This window comes from Camellia sinensis, chromosome 1, assembly GCF_055761805.1.
Source record: "Camellia sinensis isolate YWXY chromosome 1, ASM5576180v1, whole genome shotgun sequence".
NCBI lineage: Eukaryota > Viridiplantae > Streptophyta > Magnoliopsida > Ericales > Theaceae > Camellia > Camellia sinensis.
In genome coordinates this window covers 40,201,968-40,220,534 of record NC_138961.1, presented here as the reverse complement: position 1 = coordinate 40,220,534, position 18,567 = coordinate 40,201,968, and the positions used below count along the sequence as shown (strand labels likewise).

The 18,567-nt window shown below is 36.1% G+C and overlaps 1 protein-coding gene across 1 annotated transcript; it reads left to right on the top strand.

The window, feature by feature from the left end:
- Positions 1 to 3,486: 3,486 nt before the first annotated feature.
- On the top strand, positions 3,487 to 5,748 carry LOC145791537 (uncharacterized). Its single transcript, XM_082871911.1, has one exon. It carries the CDS (start codon positions 3,487 to 3,489, stop codon positions 5,746 to 5,748), a length of 2,262 nt encoding a protein of 753 aa, XP_082728037.1.
- Positions 5,749 to 18,567: the final 12,819 nt, after the last annotated feature.

Sequence of the window (18,567 nt, the reverse complement as noted above, 5' to 3'; positions counted from 1 at the left end):
ATCTTCCAGCGCCTTCCAAAGCTTCTTCGCAATATCATATTCTGTAAAGGCATACTTCTCCTCTTTTGCAAGGCAAAGTCGGATGGAACTACAGGCCAGGAGATTCACCCTCTCCCATTCTATCTCGTCCATGTCATCTGGTTTGTCTCCCAGAGTGAAGTGCAGGTTCATTTGGACAAGCATATCCTTAACTTCGCATCTCCACATGCCGAAGTTGCTGCTTCCATCGAACTTCTCTACCTCGAACTTGGCATGGGACACCGGGGTCCAATGCCTAGAAGTGCTTGTACTGGCTGGATTACTTACGGACTCGGATGCTCTAGATTCTGCCATTTTTTAGAAACTTCAATTCAAAAAACTGACCGTACAGATGTGTCCGGAATACTCCAAATAGTTGGGAAGCACTATTGGATCGTCAAAAACGGACTCCGAATGGCTCCGATCTGGCAAAAATACTTTGGACAGGTCAGATCTGCAGAATCTGGTGCGCTGAGATGCACCGGATAATTTCTTCCGTCAACGGCTGGTCAACGGCTCGGTCAACGGCGCAGGCGGCGCGGTCAACGGAGGATCGGCGGCGCGGTCAACGGCTTGACGGCTGGTCAACGCGGCTGGTCAGCGGCTCAGGCTGACTGGGCTGACACGTGGCTGACACGTGGCTGACACGTGGCCTGACTGTCGGACGCGTGGCGATGACGTGGCGGATGACGTGGCGATAACGCGGCACTGACGTGGCGCCACGTGGCTCGTCTTCTCCCTGGAGACGCGCGTGTGGCGCGTGGATGAGACTGGGATCACGCGCCGGTTGCCTGAACGGCGCGTGGTGGCGCGTGGTGCGACTGGGGCTGACGCGCTTTGTTCAGAGAGCGCGTGAGGGCACGTGTGAAGGCTTCTGGGCTCTGTTTTTGCTGTTTGGGACTCCTCTCGGGGAGTTCTTCCTCCTGGTATGGTCAAAAGTGGATTTTGAGCACTTCGAAATCTGGGCACTTTCGGGAAAAATTCGATTTTTCGCAACCCGAGCTCTGATACCAATTGTTGAGGATCGGGGGCACACCAGGGAACTCAAACAAGCAATAACACACAAGTTTTAACGTGGTTCGGCAAGTCGCCTACGTCCACGGGCAGCGGATTCACTATATTGAACAAAATGGTGAATTACAACACTCTCTGTAATTCTCTCTCTCTTTGCTCTCAACTCACACCTCTCAGCTCCACATCTGATATCTATATCCTCTCCCTCCCGTCTCTATTTATACACAAAGGAGTAGGTGGGAGAGCCCTCATTCTTTGACTTTTGACATGGTTGGTGGCCTTCCATTGTTGACATGAGGTTGGTGGCCTTCCATTGTTGACATGAGGATCACCCCTTTCACATGGAGTGACCTCCAGAATCTGTAGCCAATTCAACAATGACCAATGTTGAATAACTGAAGATTGGGAAGGGTGATGCCCAAGTCCCAGGGAAGACTTCCCTGGATTTGGTTAATAGTGACATCAAACAGTGTGAGAGAAGAGTGGTTGAAGAGTAAAGGAGGGATGGTGCCGGACAACCTGTTTATGCCGAGTTCAAGCTCCTGAAGATTCTTTAATCGACCAAAACCATCAGGAATGCTTCTGTCAAAGTAGTTGTTGGCTAAAGACAATATGAAAAGAGATGACAAATTCGTGAAAGGAGATATACTCCCTGTAAGATTGTTGTCTCTTATAATTCATAAAAGTTCTACTTTAATTATTAATGTGTATAAAATTTACCATTATTCTGTATTAAAAAAAAAAAGTAGAAGAAGAAGAAGAAGAAAACTTACACTAGATTGAAAATTTTCCAATTTTAAATGCATAAAATGCTATGGGAACAAAAAAAAAAAGTCACAACACACTCACCAGGAAAGAAAAATAAAGCAGAGCATTTAGCTAATACAACATGTGGACAAATAAAATAAAACAAAAGACATTAATAGAGACGAAACGTTTAGGTGGTCAATTTTTGCAATTTTGCCGTGAAAATATTTGTTTCATATGTAACCTAATGTAGACAAATCCAAATTTGCTTAGTTTTTTTTTTTTTTTTTTCAATATATATTTTTTTCCCTTCTAGTTTCTATATTTGAGCTTAACTTGAATCTTTCTGATTTTGGTACCTTTTTTTTTTTTTTTTTATCTTATTTGAATTTAGCTAATTAGTCTTCGATTTGGGTTTCCTTTTCTTTTTGCCCTAGGTTTTCTCAATCTCAACTATAAATTGACATATACGACGCAAATCAGTTGACTTTGGAGAATTAATAATATGTGAAAGAAAGTGTTTCTTTTTATCAAATTTGTGATTATTGTTTGTGTTTTAGTGTTCATCTCATTACCCTTTCCTGCATCAAAAAATTATTTAGGCCTCGTTTGGGAACAGGCTAATTTAGTAACTTTTTGGCTAATTGGCTAAAAAGGTAGGTAAAAAAAACTTGTATGTTTGGGATGACTTTTTGACTAATTACGAAAAGCTGTGCAAAAAGTAGAGAGAAGCCGTAATTGTTGACTTTTTGGTATGACTAATTGGCTAATTGGCTAATTTAGTAACTTTTTGACTTTTTGGCTAAAACAGAGCCTTCCCAAACGAGGCTAGTACTCTTGAACAAGTGTTTCATTTCATTTAATAATTTAGATATTTCATATTATCTTCTAAATTATCAATACAAAAGTAATGGGTCCTATATTTAAACCAATAACCATCAATCTGAAGTACCACTTGAACTTGCTCCAAAATCACCGAATAATTTATCAGTAAGGAATTCGCACCCCTTATTACTGCCATGTGACTTTTCATTTTTTTTAAAGGTAATTATTATTCAATAATCTTGGAAAATAATGTGGTATCACTTATGTGGTACTCCAAATGTAATAAAAAAAAACTTATAATAAGACATACTAACTCATCTTTTCTAAGTAGTTAAGAAACAAAAGATAAATAGTATCAGATGATACTCTGAACATTTAACAAATTTTTTTATTATTTATTTTTTTAACATCATTATGCCTCTGTTTGGCAAGTTGGTTCTTGGGCTTTTTTGGCTATTTTAGCCACAAAAGACAAAATAGGCTATTTTAGCCATAACAAACAAAACATCACATCCAACCCATAATCATTACATTCTTCTCTCACAAAAAAACTCAAAAAAGCTAAAAAGCCAAAAACCCCTTCCCAAACCGAGCTTTTAAGCCCAGGCTAAAATAGCCAAAAAAGCCAAAAAGCCAACCCACTTCCCAAACGGAGGCTAAATAACTTTTCTTGTTCCGTTTTCTTTGTCCATGCCAATAGCTCATTTAATGAGAGAGAGACTTGTCAAATTTGGACAAACAGTAGAGTTGTCGAAAACAACTTGATCAGCAACCCCATTCCCACACGACAATGCTGCCATGTTAGAATCAGTGGGTGATTTAAATCACAAAAAATTAAAAGCTAACTTTGCATACCCAGAAAGAAGAAAAAGGAAAAAAGAAATGGCGTTTCTGCTTTCAAGGATGGGTTTTCAGCTGTGGAGTGGGATATGTCTCATAGTCAGTACCACCACCGCAAATACCATTGTGGGGAATGAGACTGATCGCCTTGCATTGCTCACCTTCAAGACAAAGATAACAGAAGACCCTCATGGGGTTGTGAACTCATGGAACAATTCTTACCATTTCTGTGAGTGGAAAGGTGTTAGATGCGGTCACTGGCACAAGAGAGTCACCATTATAGACTTACAATCCAGAGATCTAGTTGGTTCCTTGTCTCCTCACATTGGGAATCTCAGCTTCCTTCACGAGTTGAGGCTCAATAACAACACTTTTCGTGGTGAAATCCCAGCTGAAATTGGAAATCTGTTCAGGCTTCAAAAACTGAATCTGAGCATAAGCAATTTTGAAGGAGAAATTCCAGCCAACCTTTCTCGTTGCTCAAACCTCACATACCTTGGTGTAGGTTCCAACAATCTAGTCAGAAAATTTCCCGAAGAGCTCACTTCATTGTCAAAGCTCATATACCTTGGAATTCACTTGAACAATTTGACAGGAGGTATTCCTCCCTTCATTGGGAATCTTACTTCTCTCGTAAGAATTTCTGCTTCTTATAATCCTTTTGGTGGAAGTATTCCAGATACCTTGGGACAATTGAAAAATCTAAATTTCCTTGGATTGGGTGTTACTCAACTCTCTGGTATGATCCCTCCTTCCATTTATAACCTCTCCTTACTAACTGTTTTTTCTGTCCCTTATAACCAACTTCATGGTAGTCTACCACCGGGCTTTGGTTCCATGTTCCCCCATCTTCAAATCCTCCAGCTATATGGTAACCAATTTACCGGACCTCTTCCACTTTCAATATCCAATTCTTTAGAACTAGTAAGTTTAGATGTGGGAGAAAACAACTTCAATGGGAAAATAACAAATTATTTTGGAAGCCTACAGAATCTCAAGGAGATAACTATATCAAATAACAATTTCGGAAGCGGGGAACCTGATGAACTAGCCTTTCTTGGTTCCTTGGTCAATTGTAGCAATTTGGAAAAGTTGAGTATGCAGGGAAATCAATTCAGAGGGGTATTACCAGATTCTGTGGGCAATTTATCAAACCATCTCTTTTATTTAACGCTTTCGGAAAACCAAATATATGGAGCTATTCCTTCAACAATAGGTAATCTTGTCAACTTGGCTTTGTTAACTATGTACAGCAACCAATTCACTGGCAAAATTCCCACTAGCATTGGCTTTCTTCAGAAGTTGCAAAGGTTGAGTTTGGGTAATAACAAGCTGTCGGGAAAAATTCCAAATTCCATTGGAAAGTTGTCATTGTTGACTGAACTTTACTTGGCAAGCAACAGAATTGAGGGGACCATACCCTCAAGTCTTGGTACCTGCCGAAATTTGTTGTCGCTGCATTTATTTCAAAATAAGCTGAGTGTCACCATTCCTAGAGAACTCCTGAGAATCTCATCTTTATCAATTTCATTAAATCTAGCTCAGAACCGTTTGTTTGGTTCCTTGCCTACTGACGTTGGAAACCTCAAAAATTTAATGGAATTGGATATTTCTGACAATGGGTTGTCTGGTGAAATTCCTAGCAGTCTTGGTAGTTGTACTAGCCTTGAAAACCTATACTTGCAGGAAAATTTCTTCCAAGGATCTATTCCTCTTTCGTTGGAAACTTTGAGAGGGATTGCAAACTTTGATCTTTCTCATAACAACTTGTCTGGCAAAATTCCAACATTCTTAGAAAAATTTGCCCTACAAAAACTCAATTTGTCATTCAATGATTTTGAGGGTGAGGTACCAATGAAAGGAGTTTTCACAAATGTGAGTGCAATATCAATTATTGGAAATTATAGACTTTGTGGTGGTATTTCTGAATTAAAACTACCCAACTGCATCACCCAAAAATCAAAGCATAAGATGCCTCTTTCGCATATATTACCAATTACAGTAGCTTCTGTACTTGTAGGAGGAACCCTAGTGTCTCTCTATATAATTTATTGCTCCAAGAAGAGGAGAACAACTCATAATACAATTCCATTGTTGAAAGAATCGTTCTTGAAAATCTCTTATGAAAAACTCTTCAAAGCAACAGATGGTTCCTCTTCCGCGAATCTGATTAGTTTTGGTAGTTTTGGCTCTGTATATAAAGGGATTCTTGATCAAGATAGGGAGTTTGCACTGCTGTCAAAGTACTTAACCTTCAAAACCGTGGAGCTGCAAAGAGTTTCATGGCAGAGTGCAAAACTTTGAGAAATATTCGACACCGAAACCTAGTCAGGATCATAACTTCTTGTTCTAGTGTTGATTTTCAAGGAAATGAGTTTAAAGCTCTAGTTTGAGTTCATGCCTAATGGGAATCTAGAAGGATGGCTGCATTCAAGTCCAGAAACTAATATTGGGCAAAATGAGCACTGGAGACTCAACCTTCTAGAAATAATAAACATTGCCATAGATGTGGCTTGCGCACTTGATTATCTTCATCACCAATGCCATACACCGATCATTCATTGTGATTTGAAGCCGAGTAATATCCTTCTTGATCATGACATGGTTGGCCATGTCGGAGATTTTGGCCTAGCTAGATTTTGCCCAGAGCTTACCATTCCTAATCAAAGTAGTTCAATTGGAATAAGGGGATCCATTGGATATGTACCTCCAGGTAACAAATTCTCTTTACCCTTCTTTTAATTTGACATATGCCTATTCTAGGATGAAAATTTAAAGTTTCAAAAAAAATATAAGTTAGCTATCATTGAAGGAATGTTAAATGGGTACTGATCTATCCATTTCTCAAGATGGAGAATTTTGCATGGTTACCTTAAGACCTAGTCCGTAGCTAGTCAACTGTTAGTCATAGAATTAATATATGGCTATGCTTTCCATTGCTAAAACTGGGAATATGTATAAGGAAGTGAGATGTCAACTTATGGAGATGTCTACAGTTATGGGATCATATTATTGGAAATAATAACAGGGAAGAGACCCACTGATAGCATGTTTGAGGAAGGCCTTAATCTTCATAGCTTTGCTAGGATGGCCTTTCCTGACCATGTGATGGAGATTGTAGACCCGATGCTCCTAGACAATGACGAAGAAGAGGCAAGAGCAACAGCAGCAGCTACTGTTATTGGTGCCAGTACTTGGGAATCAATTCAAGAGAACAATAGCGACAGAATGGGGGAATGTCTAATTTCCATAGTCAAGATTGGAGTGGCATGCTCGATAGAGCCACCACAAGGTCGAATGAGCTTAAGTAATATCCTTCATGAACTTCATTTGATCAAGAAGAAACTCCTTCAAGATGAACTTTCAACAATGTAAAGAATTGATCAGTTCTTGCTCAATATTTTTAACTTCTTTCTTCTATAGAATTGCACCTATTATTTCTGTTGCATTGGCATTGACCCTCCATGATTTGTCCTTGTTAACTGGAAGCCGCAAAGATAATTGGACAACGGTGGGAGCAAGCATGACATGTTTTCTATTGTGAGATTTCAAATTAGTTTGTCCTTTTCCAGTCAAACAGAATTCATGACTATTAACCAGAATAGTATAACAGTGACATTTTTTAAAATCTAATCCATTTTGTTTGAATTTTTGCTTTAAATTAATAAAATCAACACTTGTCATGTCTTTTTGTAGTAAATTAATAACATTTTTTTCTTTGTATAGTATTACTCTAAAAATATTGCCAACCATGCCCTTCTGTGGGTATTCTAAAATACTCAATTAGATTAATGGTGATTTAAATAATCAATAATGCTATTATGGTGCTTAAACTTAATGAATTATGTCAGCACCAGGAACCAATCTAGATTAAAACTTGTTATATCATTCTATATTAATTTTCTATATGATTTTTGTTTGATTAGCATTACTCTAAAAATATTGGCCACCATGCCTTGTGTGGGTATTCTAAAAGATTCAATGTGATTAATTTATGTGTTTGAACTGCATGCATTATGTTAACCCCCTGAACCAATCTAGAATGAGTCTATATTTATGCCCTTGACATCTCATTTTTGCTCTTTGCTAACTAAATTACAAGACAACGAAGCTTGATGCTTGCCAAAGCTGTGAGAAATGGTAAAAGCTTAGTCAAAAAGGAAGAGGACTATGCTAGTACTTTTATATTCAAACAGGGAACCTATATGTCACAAGTGTATAAATAATTTGATTATCATATTATTTTCTGTCTAGTCCATGTGAGAATGATAATGTACCGTACTTGTGTGATTCAAGTTTATTTACCTTTTTAATTGTTAGCCAATAATATGACTTTCTTTGTTTCACAAGCAATATATATACATTTGAAAAGAGAAAGTTACTATTGAATCCATGAAAATGAAATGTAGGTGTATTCAGACTGATGTTAGGTCCTAGATGAACTCTTAAGGGGGGGGGGGGGCTGCTATTTGCTTTTTGCTATCAAGAAATTTCGCAAGTACTCCCGATTGAGATTGAATAAAATTTTGTACTTTTTGCTTCTTTTTCCTTTTTTTCAAATTGGGAAATATACTTCCTAGGAAGAATGGTTTTATAATAAAAATCCCACACAAATTCACAATAACTGATATATGCAAATAAATATGTTTTCATAAATTAGAGTACAACAAAGACTGAAGATTTTCATTGAAGCACCAAACCAATGAAAAATAGCATCAAGCATAGAATTAAGAATTGATTTATTGCATATACACATACAAGCATAAATCAATTGAATTCAAGGAGAGAACAACACAACACAAATTAGAGCAATAAGTATAATTATGGGTAACTGAGGGCAACAACTACAACAGTGAAAAAGCCATAATTAGCATTGCTAAGTAGCTTAAACAATTACATCCCTAACTGATAATTAGGGCCAAATAATTATATCGTCAAATAAATTAGGGCTCAAAAATTACGGCAAAGAAATTAGAGAAAACAACTATAGTCTTCCATTACTAAAATTTGATAAACAAATAAAGAGAGTGAAGAAGAAGAACTCACAAATTGATTTTGCCGGACCAATATACAGTTAGGGATTTGTGTTCAAGGGTAAATCAAAAGCAAATTGTACTTAAAAAAAAACATTTACATAAAAATCTCATTTTGTGAAATTATACTCCATTAAATTTTAGATAAGATTTTTTTTTTAAAGACTGCTATTAGCACCAACCTCTTTACTTTGGACCCCCCACTATTTCATTTTTTTTAATTCCAATTTTGTCCAAACATGAAGTTCCATTCTTACTCTCATTCCTAAATTTTAACCCTAACTTCTCAAACCCTAACCCTAATTCTCTATCACCTCTAGCTGCCGCCGCCGCCGCCGCCGCCGCCGGCGGTGAACATGCTTTTCTTGCCTCAGACTGGGTCTCTCTCTCTGTTTGTTATAATGTCTCTGAGAGCTTTGTAGGTTTGTTTCTCACTCAACCCAAAATTGAAGATCATCAAAATCACAATTAAGGCGGGGGTTAAAAGAGAAAATGCGTGAGACTCAATTAAGTGGCCACATAACAAATAATGTTTAAGATCACACTAGAAGAATTAAAAATATTTTATTTTTATTAGAAGTGTGATTATAAAAAGAGGTACTTACGTGTAGGTTCTAATAAGTGGATTTATTGTCTAATAGGTTCTATGAAAAAAATTTGTCAAAAAAAAATGTCACTAATTATAAGTTTTAGCGACAATTTATAAAAATCATGACAAAAAAAATTACTAATTGTCAATTTTTAGTGACATATATAAAAAATGGTCACAAAAAAATTATTTTTAGCGACAATTTTACCAAGACTTATTTTCAATAGGACTTGATAGGAATTAAGTCCAATTATTAGGACCTATTGGTAGTTTACCCTTAAAAAAGGGATATTTACTAATAAATTCCATCTTACAAATAAGTACTCCAATTAGTCCAAAATTTTCTATTGATCTGTTAAGTCCTATTAGTGAAGAGTTTCTTTCTATGTGGTCCTATTTTTTATTTTGGTATTGTTTTGGTGGACAACTTTACCCTTTTATTAATGTGATAGGTATGATGTGATACTCCAATGTGACATGTATAAATGTGACACTCCAACGATATAACAATCCAAAAAAATTAAAAACTCCTTAGTACACTTTTACTAAATGTGACAACGTGGCAGGTATGATATGACACTCTAAAACTTACTCCAAAATAAATAAAAACTCTTTAGTGTATTTTTTTCAAATGTGACAACGTGACGAGTATGATGTGACACTTCAAAAAAATTTAAAACTCCTTAGTGTACTTTTCTCAAACGTGATAACGTGGCGGGTATAATGTGACATTCAAAAAAAAAAAAACTCCTTAGTTATTTTTCCCAAACGTGACATGTGACACTCTAACGTAGCAGATATGATCTGACACTCTAAAAAAATTAGAAACTCTTTAGTGTATTTTTCTCAAATGTGACACTCTAACATGGCGGCTATGATGTGACACTAAAATGTGGCAGGCATTAATGTGACACTCCAAAAAAATTAAAAAATTCTTAGTATACTTTTCCTAAATGTGACAACATGGCGAGTATGATGTGAACTTACTCCAAAAAAATAAAAACTCTTTAGTTTATTTTTTCCAAATGTGACAACATGGCAAATATGATGTGACACTTCAAAAAAAATAAAAACTTCTTAGTGTACTTTTCTCAAATGTGACGACATAGCAAGTATGATGTGACACTCTAAAAAAAATTAAAAACTCTTTAGTGTATTTTTCCCAAGCGTGACATGTGACACTCTAACGTGGCGGTTATAATGTGACACTCTAAAAAATTAAAAAACTTTTTAGTGTACTTTTCTCAAATGTGACACTCTAACGTTGCAGGAATGATGTGACACTAAAAAACTCTTTAATGTACTTTTTCTAAATGTGACACTCCAATGTGGTTGGCAAATAAGTCATTACACATCCAATAGGACTTAATGGATCATAAGAAAAAAAATATGAGACTATATAGATTACAAGTTCAAACTATGAGACTTATTAGTCAATCTCCCTTAAAAAAATTAAAATGACATTTCAATCACAGTCAATTTAATTGTGACGTCCCGATTCTACTCTATAGGTGGTAGTCAAGGGAAGTCACTAGTGAGTCCTATGGTCAATAACCAAGTAAGATCCCAGATCGCTGGAGGAGTCAAAATAGCCTCCCTTCTAAGTCCAGCTTTCTTAGGCAACGTACTACCTTTTTGACAGATCTTACAAGGCATTGGCACAAGGTCTCATAAGCAACGATAAGATACATACATAGGATATAAATACATACCAGCCACAATTATACTTGCTTCAAAAGACGGTTCCATTACATTACATCCCAAAAAGAAAGTTTTAAACTTCATATGAGTCTTATAAAATAACAAAAAGGAAATTTCTAGTATTCCTAAGATAGCCAAAAGTCTTTGAAGGTTTCCGGCTCGTCGTCTTCCGCTATGAGTTCCTCTTCGTCACCTGGCATGATACGCCGTGAGCTTTGAATGCCCAGTAAACACACACACACACCCTATCCCTTTTTCCCAGTCCAATACACAGTCACAACTATAACATCAAGTAATAAAGCATGATACTCCAATAAACAAATAAATACATTAAGAGTTGAGTCAGATGTTAGTAACTAGAAATCCCCCAAAGAGATTTCGTCCTCCCGACCACAAGAATCGGACGCGGATTATTCGGTATGCCCCATCTTTTGCTGCTTTGTTGCAGAACTAACCTCGGATGCCTACCAACGGTTATATACCGCGTAGCGCCAACCGCAGGGCCTCAAAAGAGACGGTAAAAATAGGGCCTTGCCCGAATCCCTCCTTACACCAAACCACCTAGAGTCCGAATACAACCACACCGTTCAAGGGTCCCGAAAACCACTTGCGCAAGTTTTAACCTCGAATAGGGAACGCATCCTAACAAACCATATATCACATTTTCTCATCTTTTCATTACTCAAGTGTTCGAAAATCCAACACCCACCCAATTAGGTTTCCCGTTAAATTAGGTGTTTTAAGTCAAGGTTAGTTCAACTAAACGACAAAATAAATTTCACATAAGCATGCCTCCTCAAGATAAGAAGATAAATAACATAACATACCCATACAACATTATGCCAAGATATGATAATAAGCCATTAAACATTTTCACAAATACAAGGATATAAAACATCCAAACATAACAAATTTCTAGATTTAACATCACATGAAGGTTAATATGGAAGGACTACTTAGGTTCATCCACCGGACTCGGTTTTCCTATGGTTCATAGAGAATTTGATCTAGTTCCTAGAACATTTTTCGGAAATGGGATTGCTTTTCCCGATTTTAAGTTATTTAGGAAATAGTCCAGCACTGTTCCAGAATCTGTCCAGAATCTGCCCAGATCTGTCGACTGTTACGAAAACTTGATTTTCTTGCAAACCACTCAATGTTTTTCGATGAAACCAATTTTAGTTGAAAGATAACTCCTTAAGGAAGGTTTTGACATAAAATATAGGTTCAGAATATTTTTGTACATTTTTCTGAAAATTTTTAAAGTTGACTAAAAAAATAGGTTTTAAGGTAGAGTGCCCAAAACAAGGAAATTTATAAAAAGGGGGTTCCACCATGGGAAAGTTTCATTTCTTTTGTGAGGAAAATATGCTAACTATCACATGTTTAACTCAGAAAATTTGTTTGAAAGAGTGCCCTTGAAAAGTTGAGAGATTTGTACAAAAAGAAGATGGTTTGTGCCAAAATGAGGAAAATACAAGAGAGATGGAAACAATACTTAAATCTTGGTATTTTTAACATAAGAACATGATAATAACAGATCTGAAACATCCACTACAAAAAAACTTGTTTTTTGCGACGGTACACGGCCGTCGCAAATGCCCAGAAGCCCGTCGCTAATGTCTTTTGCGACGGTAATTTGGCTTTTTGCGACGGTAAGGGGGGGTCGCGACAGACGGGGTTGCAAAAGACCTTTGGCGACGGTATGTACCGTCGCCATTAGTTTCTGCGACGGTATGCCAAGTTTTTTGCGACGCCATTTTTCCTGTCGCAAATAATGGTGGAAAAATCACTTTTCGCGACGGCACGTAATTCCCGTCGCTAAAAGTGATTTTTTGAGACGGGAAAATTACCGTCGTTAAAGGCTCTGGCATCATATAAGTATTGGCGACGGCATGGTTTACCGTCGCTAAAGGTGTCCTGTACATTCAATAAGGCAGCTTTTGCGACTGTGTTGGTACCGTCGCAAAAGCCTATTACTGGTTTTTGCGACGGGTTCTTCTCCCGTCTCAAAAAATAAAAAAAAAATAAAAAACCCTGTTGATAAATTAATAAAAAAATTAAAATAACCTGTATTAGATAAAAAATTGAAAAATTACAGAATAATATAAATACCTACATAAACAAAAATTGACAAATAATGAAAATTAATAATATTGTTCAATTCATAGCAATACAGAAATAAAATGTTCACGCCGAAGTTGATGATCGTCGACACGAGGCATTTTGAGCTTAAGTACTTCAAGGTGTTTGCTGTGTAGATTGAAATTTTAGCCATACAAAAATTTTAGTTGAAAATTCAATAAACATAATAAAATATTGAGTGAGTGACTTAACCTACTTTATGAATGGTTGAACCGCGCTTGTATTGCATAAGATGTACCGATGAGCTTGTACCCAAGAAGTATTATCAAGATAAAAGCTTGTGTTTTCACCAGTAGCATGACCCAAATTATCAGCACCACTATAGTTCCTCACGGGTCGACTAGATTTGGTTTCCACATCACTGAGATATTGTGCACAAAAATTCATGCATTCTTCCATAAGATATCCTTTAGCAATTGATCCTTCAGGACGAGCTCTATTACGCACGTATTGCTTCAAAGTAAGAAGATACCTCTCAATTGGATACATCCATCGAAACTGAATCGCTCCACCCAATAACGCTTCATCAGCTAGATGTATAGGCAAGTGCTCCATTATATCAAAAAAACTCGGAGGAAATATTTTCTCTAGATGACAAAGTGTTACAGCGATACGATCTTTAATGTATTGCAAATCCGTCGCACGATTCACTTTCGAACACAATTGTCTAAAGAAATTGCTCAATTCAATCAAGGGTTCAATTACATTCTTCGGTAACGATCTGCGAATAGCCAATGGAATAAGTTGTTGCATCAGAATATGACTATCGTGGCTCTTAAGACCCCCAATGCTTCTATCATGTAAGCGCACACGACGTGATATATTGGATGAATACCCGTCGGGAACTCTTACTTCCTTCAACACTTTCAAGAACAAATCTTTCTCATCCTTGGTCATCGTGAATTGTGCTGGTGGTAAATAGGCTTTATTCGACCCTCTTAACTGCAAATGTAGGGGTTTTCTAATATTCATATCTTGTAAATCACGCCGAGCATTAACACCATCCTTCGATTTTCCTGCAACCCCTAATATTGTCCACAACACATTGTCACAAACATTCTTCTCTATATGCATCACATCGAGGTTGTGTCTTATTAGATTGTGCTCCCAATATGGCAATTCATAAAAGATACTCTTTTTCTTCCAACTATGGGTGCGATGTCCAGCTTTCTCCTTCTCTACCTGTCTCCTATGCCTCTCCTTAAGGTCATCCCTATTGTATTGGGTTAAAATACCCTCAGATTCTAATTGTAGCAACATCTCAGTTCCAGACAACAATTTTGGTTTGAGTCTGACTTCCCGACTACCATCAAATGATACTTTATCCTTCCGGAATTTATGGCCAGTAGGTAAAAATCTGCGATGACCCAAGTATGATTGTTTCCTACTATGCTTCAACCAACACGATGTAGTTTCCTTATTGCAACAAGGACATGCATATTCTCCTTTAGTGCTCCATCCTGACAAGTTTGCGTATGCAGGAAAATCACTAATTGTCCACAGTAAAGCTGCATGCATTTGAAACATTTGATTTGTTGATGCATCAAATGTTGACACACCCTCATTCCATAGTTCTTTCAACTCCTCAATCAACGGTTGCATATAAACATCAATCTTGTCACCAGGTCCTTTCGGGCCGTCAATAAGCACAGATAAAATTAGAAATGGTTGCTTCATGCACATCCATGGCGGCAAGTTGTATGGAATGAGCACAACAGGCCAAGTGCTATGAACTATGTTCATCGTCCTGAATGGGTTAAAACCATCAGATGCTAAGCCAAGCCTTACACTTCGGCAATCATTACTAAAGTCAATATTCCGACGGTCAAAATCTTTCCATGCAAGGGAGTCAGCAGGATGCCTGAAGACACCATCATCAGTTCGTTCCTCTGCATGCCATCTCATTAACTTGGCCGTCTTGGATGACATAAACAACCTCTGCAACCTTGACTTTAAAGGAAAATACCTCATCTGTTTTGCAGCTACTTGTTTGCCACCTGTGTTAGGACCATTTGAACCACCATCACCATTTGATTTCCATCTAGAACTGTTGCATATGACACATTTATCAAGATTGGCGTCCTCGTTTCGAAACAACATGCAACTGTTGGGACATGCATCCCACGTCTCATACGTGAAGCCCAAATCTGTTGTGACCTTTTGAGCTTTATAATATGAGTCCGGGAGTTTCACACCCAACGGAAACGCCTCATTCAATAACTCAAGCAACATGTCAACAGACTTGTCCGTCCACTGATTAAGCACCTTCAAATGTAGAAGTCGAACAATGAATGACAAAGATGTGAACTTCTGACAACCCGGATACAATTCACTTTGTGCATCTTGAAGAAGTTTGAAATACTTTGCAGTCTCTGCATTTGGACCGAGCTGGGGTTCAGATGCACGGGGATCAGGCCCCTGTGGTTCATCACCCTCAACACTTGTACCGACATGTGGATTTCCCATAGCCCCTTGTATCATTCCAATCATATCATCTCCAATGTCTAAATTAGCTAATGTTTCATTCTCTCGATTACTATGCAGAGATATGTAAGATTCCCCATGATTAATCCAATGTTTGTATTTTTTAAAAAAACCATTCAAAATCAGATGCTCCCGTACACCATCTCGTACAAAATAGTATCGATTCTCACACTTCCTACACGGACAACTGATCATCGAACCTTCAACCCTATTGGTGTAGGCAAACACAAGGAATTCATCAATCCCATTAATGTATTCACTCGACATCCTATTTGGCAAATCAATCCAACTCTTATCCATCATCTGTACACATCCACAAGAATATCTCACCAAAGTAACTCTAAATATAATACCTACACATAAATATTCACTCGACATCCTATTTGGCAAATTAACAAAATGTCTAAAATTCCTATTTAAGAGCATATGATTTGGAAAAAATAAAAAAATAAAAAACTTGAAGGATTGAATGGTAAAATTGATAATTTATGGATGAAATAGAAAAAAAAAATTGATAATTTAAACTTAAAGGATTAGAGCATATGATTAGAGCATATGATTTTGACAAACTATTTCTAATTAGAGCATATGATTTTGACAAACTATTTCTAATTAGACAAACTATATATATATATGCATATAATTTTTACTGATTTTGACAAACTATTTCTAATTAGAGCATATGATTTGGAAAAAATAAAAAAATAAAAAACTTGAAGGATTTAATGGTAAAATTGATAATTTATGGATGAAATAGAAAAAAAAAATGATAATTTAAACTTAAAGGATTAGAGCATATGATTAGAGCATATGATTTTGACAAACTATTTCTAATTAGAGCATATGATTTTGACAAACTATTTCTAATTAGACAAACTATATATATATGCATATAATTTTTACTGATTTTGACAAACTATTTCTAATTAGAGCATATGATTTGGAAAAAATAAAAAAATAAAAAACTTGAAGGATTGAATGGTAAAATTGATAATTTATGGATGAAATAGAAAAAAAAAATGATAATTTAAACTTAAAGGATTAGAGCATATGATTAGAGCATATGATTTTGACAAACTATTTCTAATTAGAGCATATGATTTTGACAAACTATTTCTAATTAGACAAACTATATATATATGCATATAATTTTTACTGATTTTGACAAACTATTTCTAATTAGAGCATATGATTTGGAAAAAATAAAAAAATAAAAAACTTGAACGATTGAATGGTAAAATTGATAATTTATGGATGAAATAGAAAAAAAAAATGATAATAGTTGAAGAGATATAAATGAAAACAACCATAAAAATAATTAAAAAAACTTAAAAACACTAATTGATAATAATTGATAATAATTGATAAATGTTGATAATAATTAAAAAATAAACAGTTTTATATATATATATATATATATAGACAGATTTATTAATAACCATGAGACAAATCTGTTATATATAGACAGATTTCAGATTTATATACATATATATATATATATAGACAGATTTATTAATTAAAGTATGTTCTTAATTAAAGTATGTTATTAATAAACAGATTTATATATATATATAGACAGATTTATATATATATATATATAACAGATTTATATATATAGATTTCAGATAAACAGATTTATATATATATATAGACAGATTTCAGATTTATATATATATATATATAGATTTATATACATTTCAGATTTATATATATATATATATAGATTTATATACATTTCAGATATATATATATATATATAGATTTATATACATTTCAGATTTATATATATATATAGATTTATATACATTTCAGATATATATATATATAGATTTATATAGATTTATATACATTGCATATATATATATATAGACAGATTCATATATATATATACACAGACCGAGAGAGAGAGAGAGAGAGAGAGAGAGAGAGAGAGAGAGAGAGAGAGCATACGCAGAGGGAGAGAGGGTCGTCGCCGGAGCACCACTCTTGTCGCCGGAGCCGTCGCCGCCGCACCACCGCTGTCTTCCTCGTGGGCCGTTTGGGAAATTTGGGGGTGAAGTTAGGGATTTGGTGAGGAGGATCGAGCGGGAGGCAGAAGGAAAAAGGGAGGGTTTTTTTGTTGGACTTTTTGCGACGGTATGATGTACACCGTCGCAAATAGAACGAAAAACGGTGCCGTTTGCATTAATCCTTTTTTGCGACGGAAATTTGCCGTCGCAAATGATATATGCCGTCTCAAAAAAAAGGTTTTTTGCGACGGTTTTATTTACCGTCGCTAATACTTCCCCATTTCCGACGCCTCCGCTTAGTTTCATTACCGACGGGTCAGTACCGTCGCTAAAGGCTATTATTTGCGACAGTAGAATTTACCGTCGCAAAAAACGGTTTTTTGCGACGGGGGGCGCGGCGTCGCTAAAAACCCGTCGTTTTTGCTATATTTTCCTGTAGTGATCACTTAAAATCTTTAAAAGGACATGCATTAGAAAAGAAAATGAAGAGAAGGTTGTGTTGGCGGCTTACCTTCTAGCTTTGCACAAGAAAATCTCTTCTTCTTCCCTCTCCTCCTCTAGACTCCTCTTCCTTGCTCTCCTCTCTCTCTCTAACCAAAATGTGTGTGTGAGTGAGTATGTTGTGTGTATGTTTGCAAGCTAGGGAGGGTGTGGTATATATAGGCAATTTTTGATGTAAAATGTCCTAAAAGCCCATTAGTTGGAAATGGATGGAAAGGTTAGGATTTGTTTGGATTCTAAGGAAATAGAAGGGATTTGGGAGGCTTGGTCAATGATTTAGGCAACACTAGTTAGAAAGGAACTAGTTTTGGAATTAAAAACCTAGGTCTAGGGTACTAGGTTTGGGTTTCCTAGAATATCATGATGATATATATTGAAAATTGGCTCCTCTCTTCTCCCTAGGATGATGGGGTTATTTTATATTAATTTTAGGTACAAGGGCACATCCCTCAAGGTGTGTACATATATATATATATTGCAAGATTGATGGTATACCAAGGTTCAAGGTACAAGTACTAGTTTGGAGTAAATTTAGAATTTAAATAAAGAAGTGAGGGCTTGGAATTAAACTCATGTATTGGAACCTTACTTATGTAGAATTAAATTAAATTAGGTTAGGGAACCTAATCCGGCTAGTGTAATTCCTGTTCCGATAAAAATT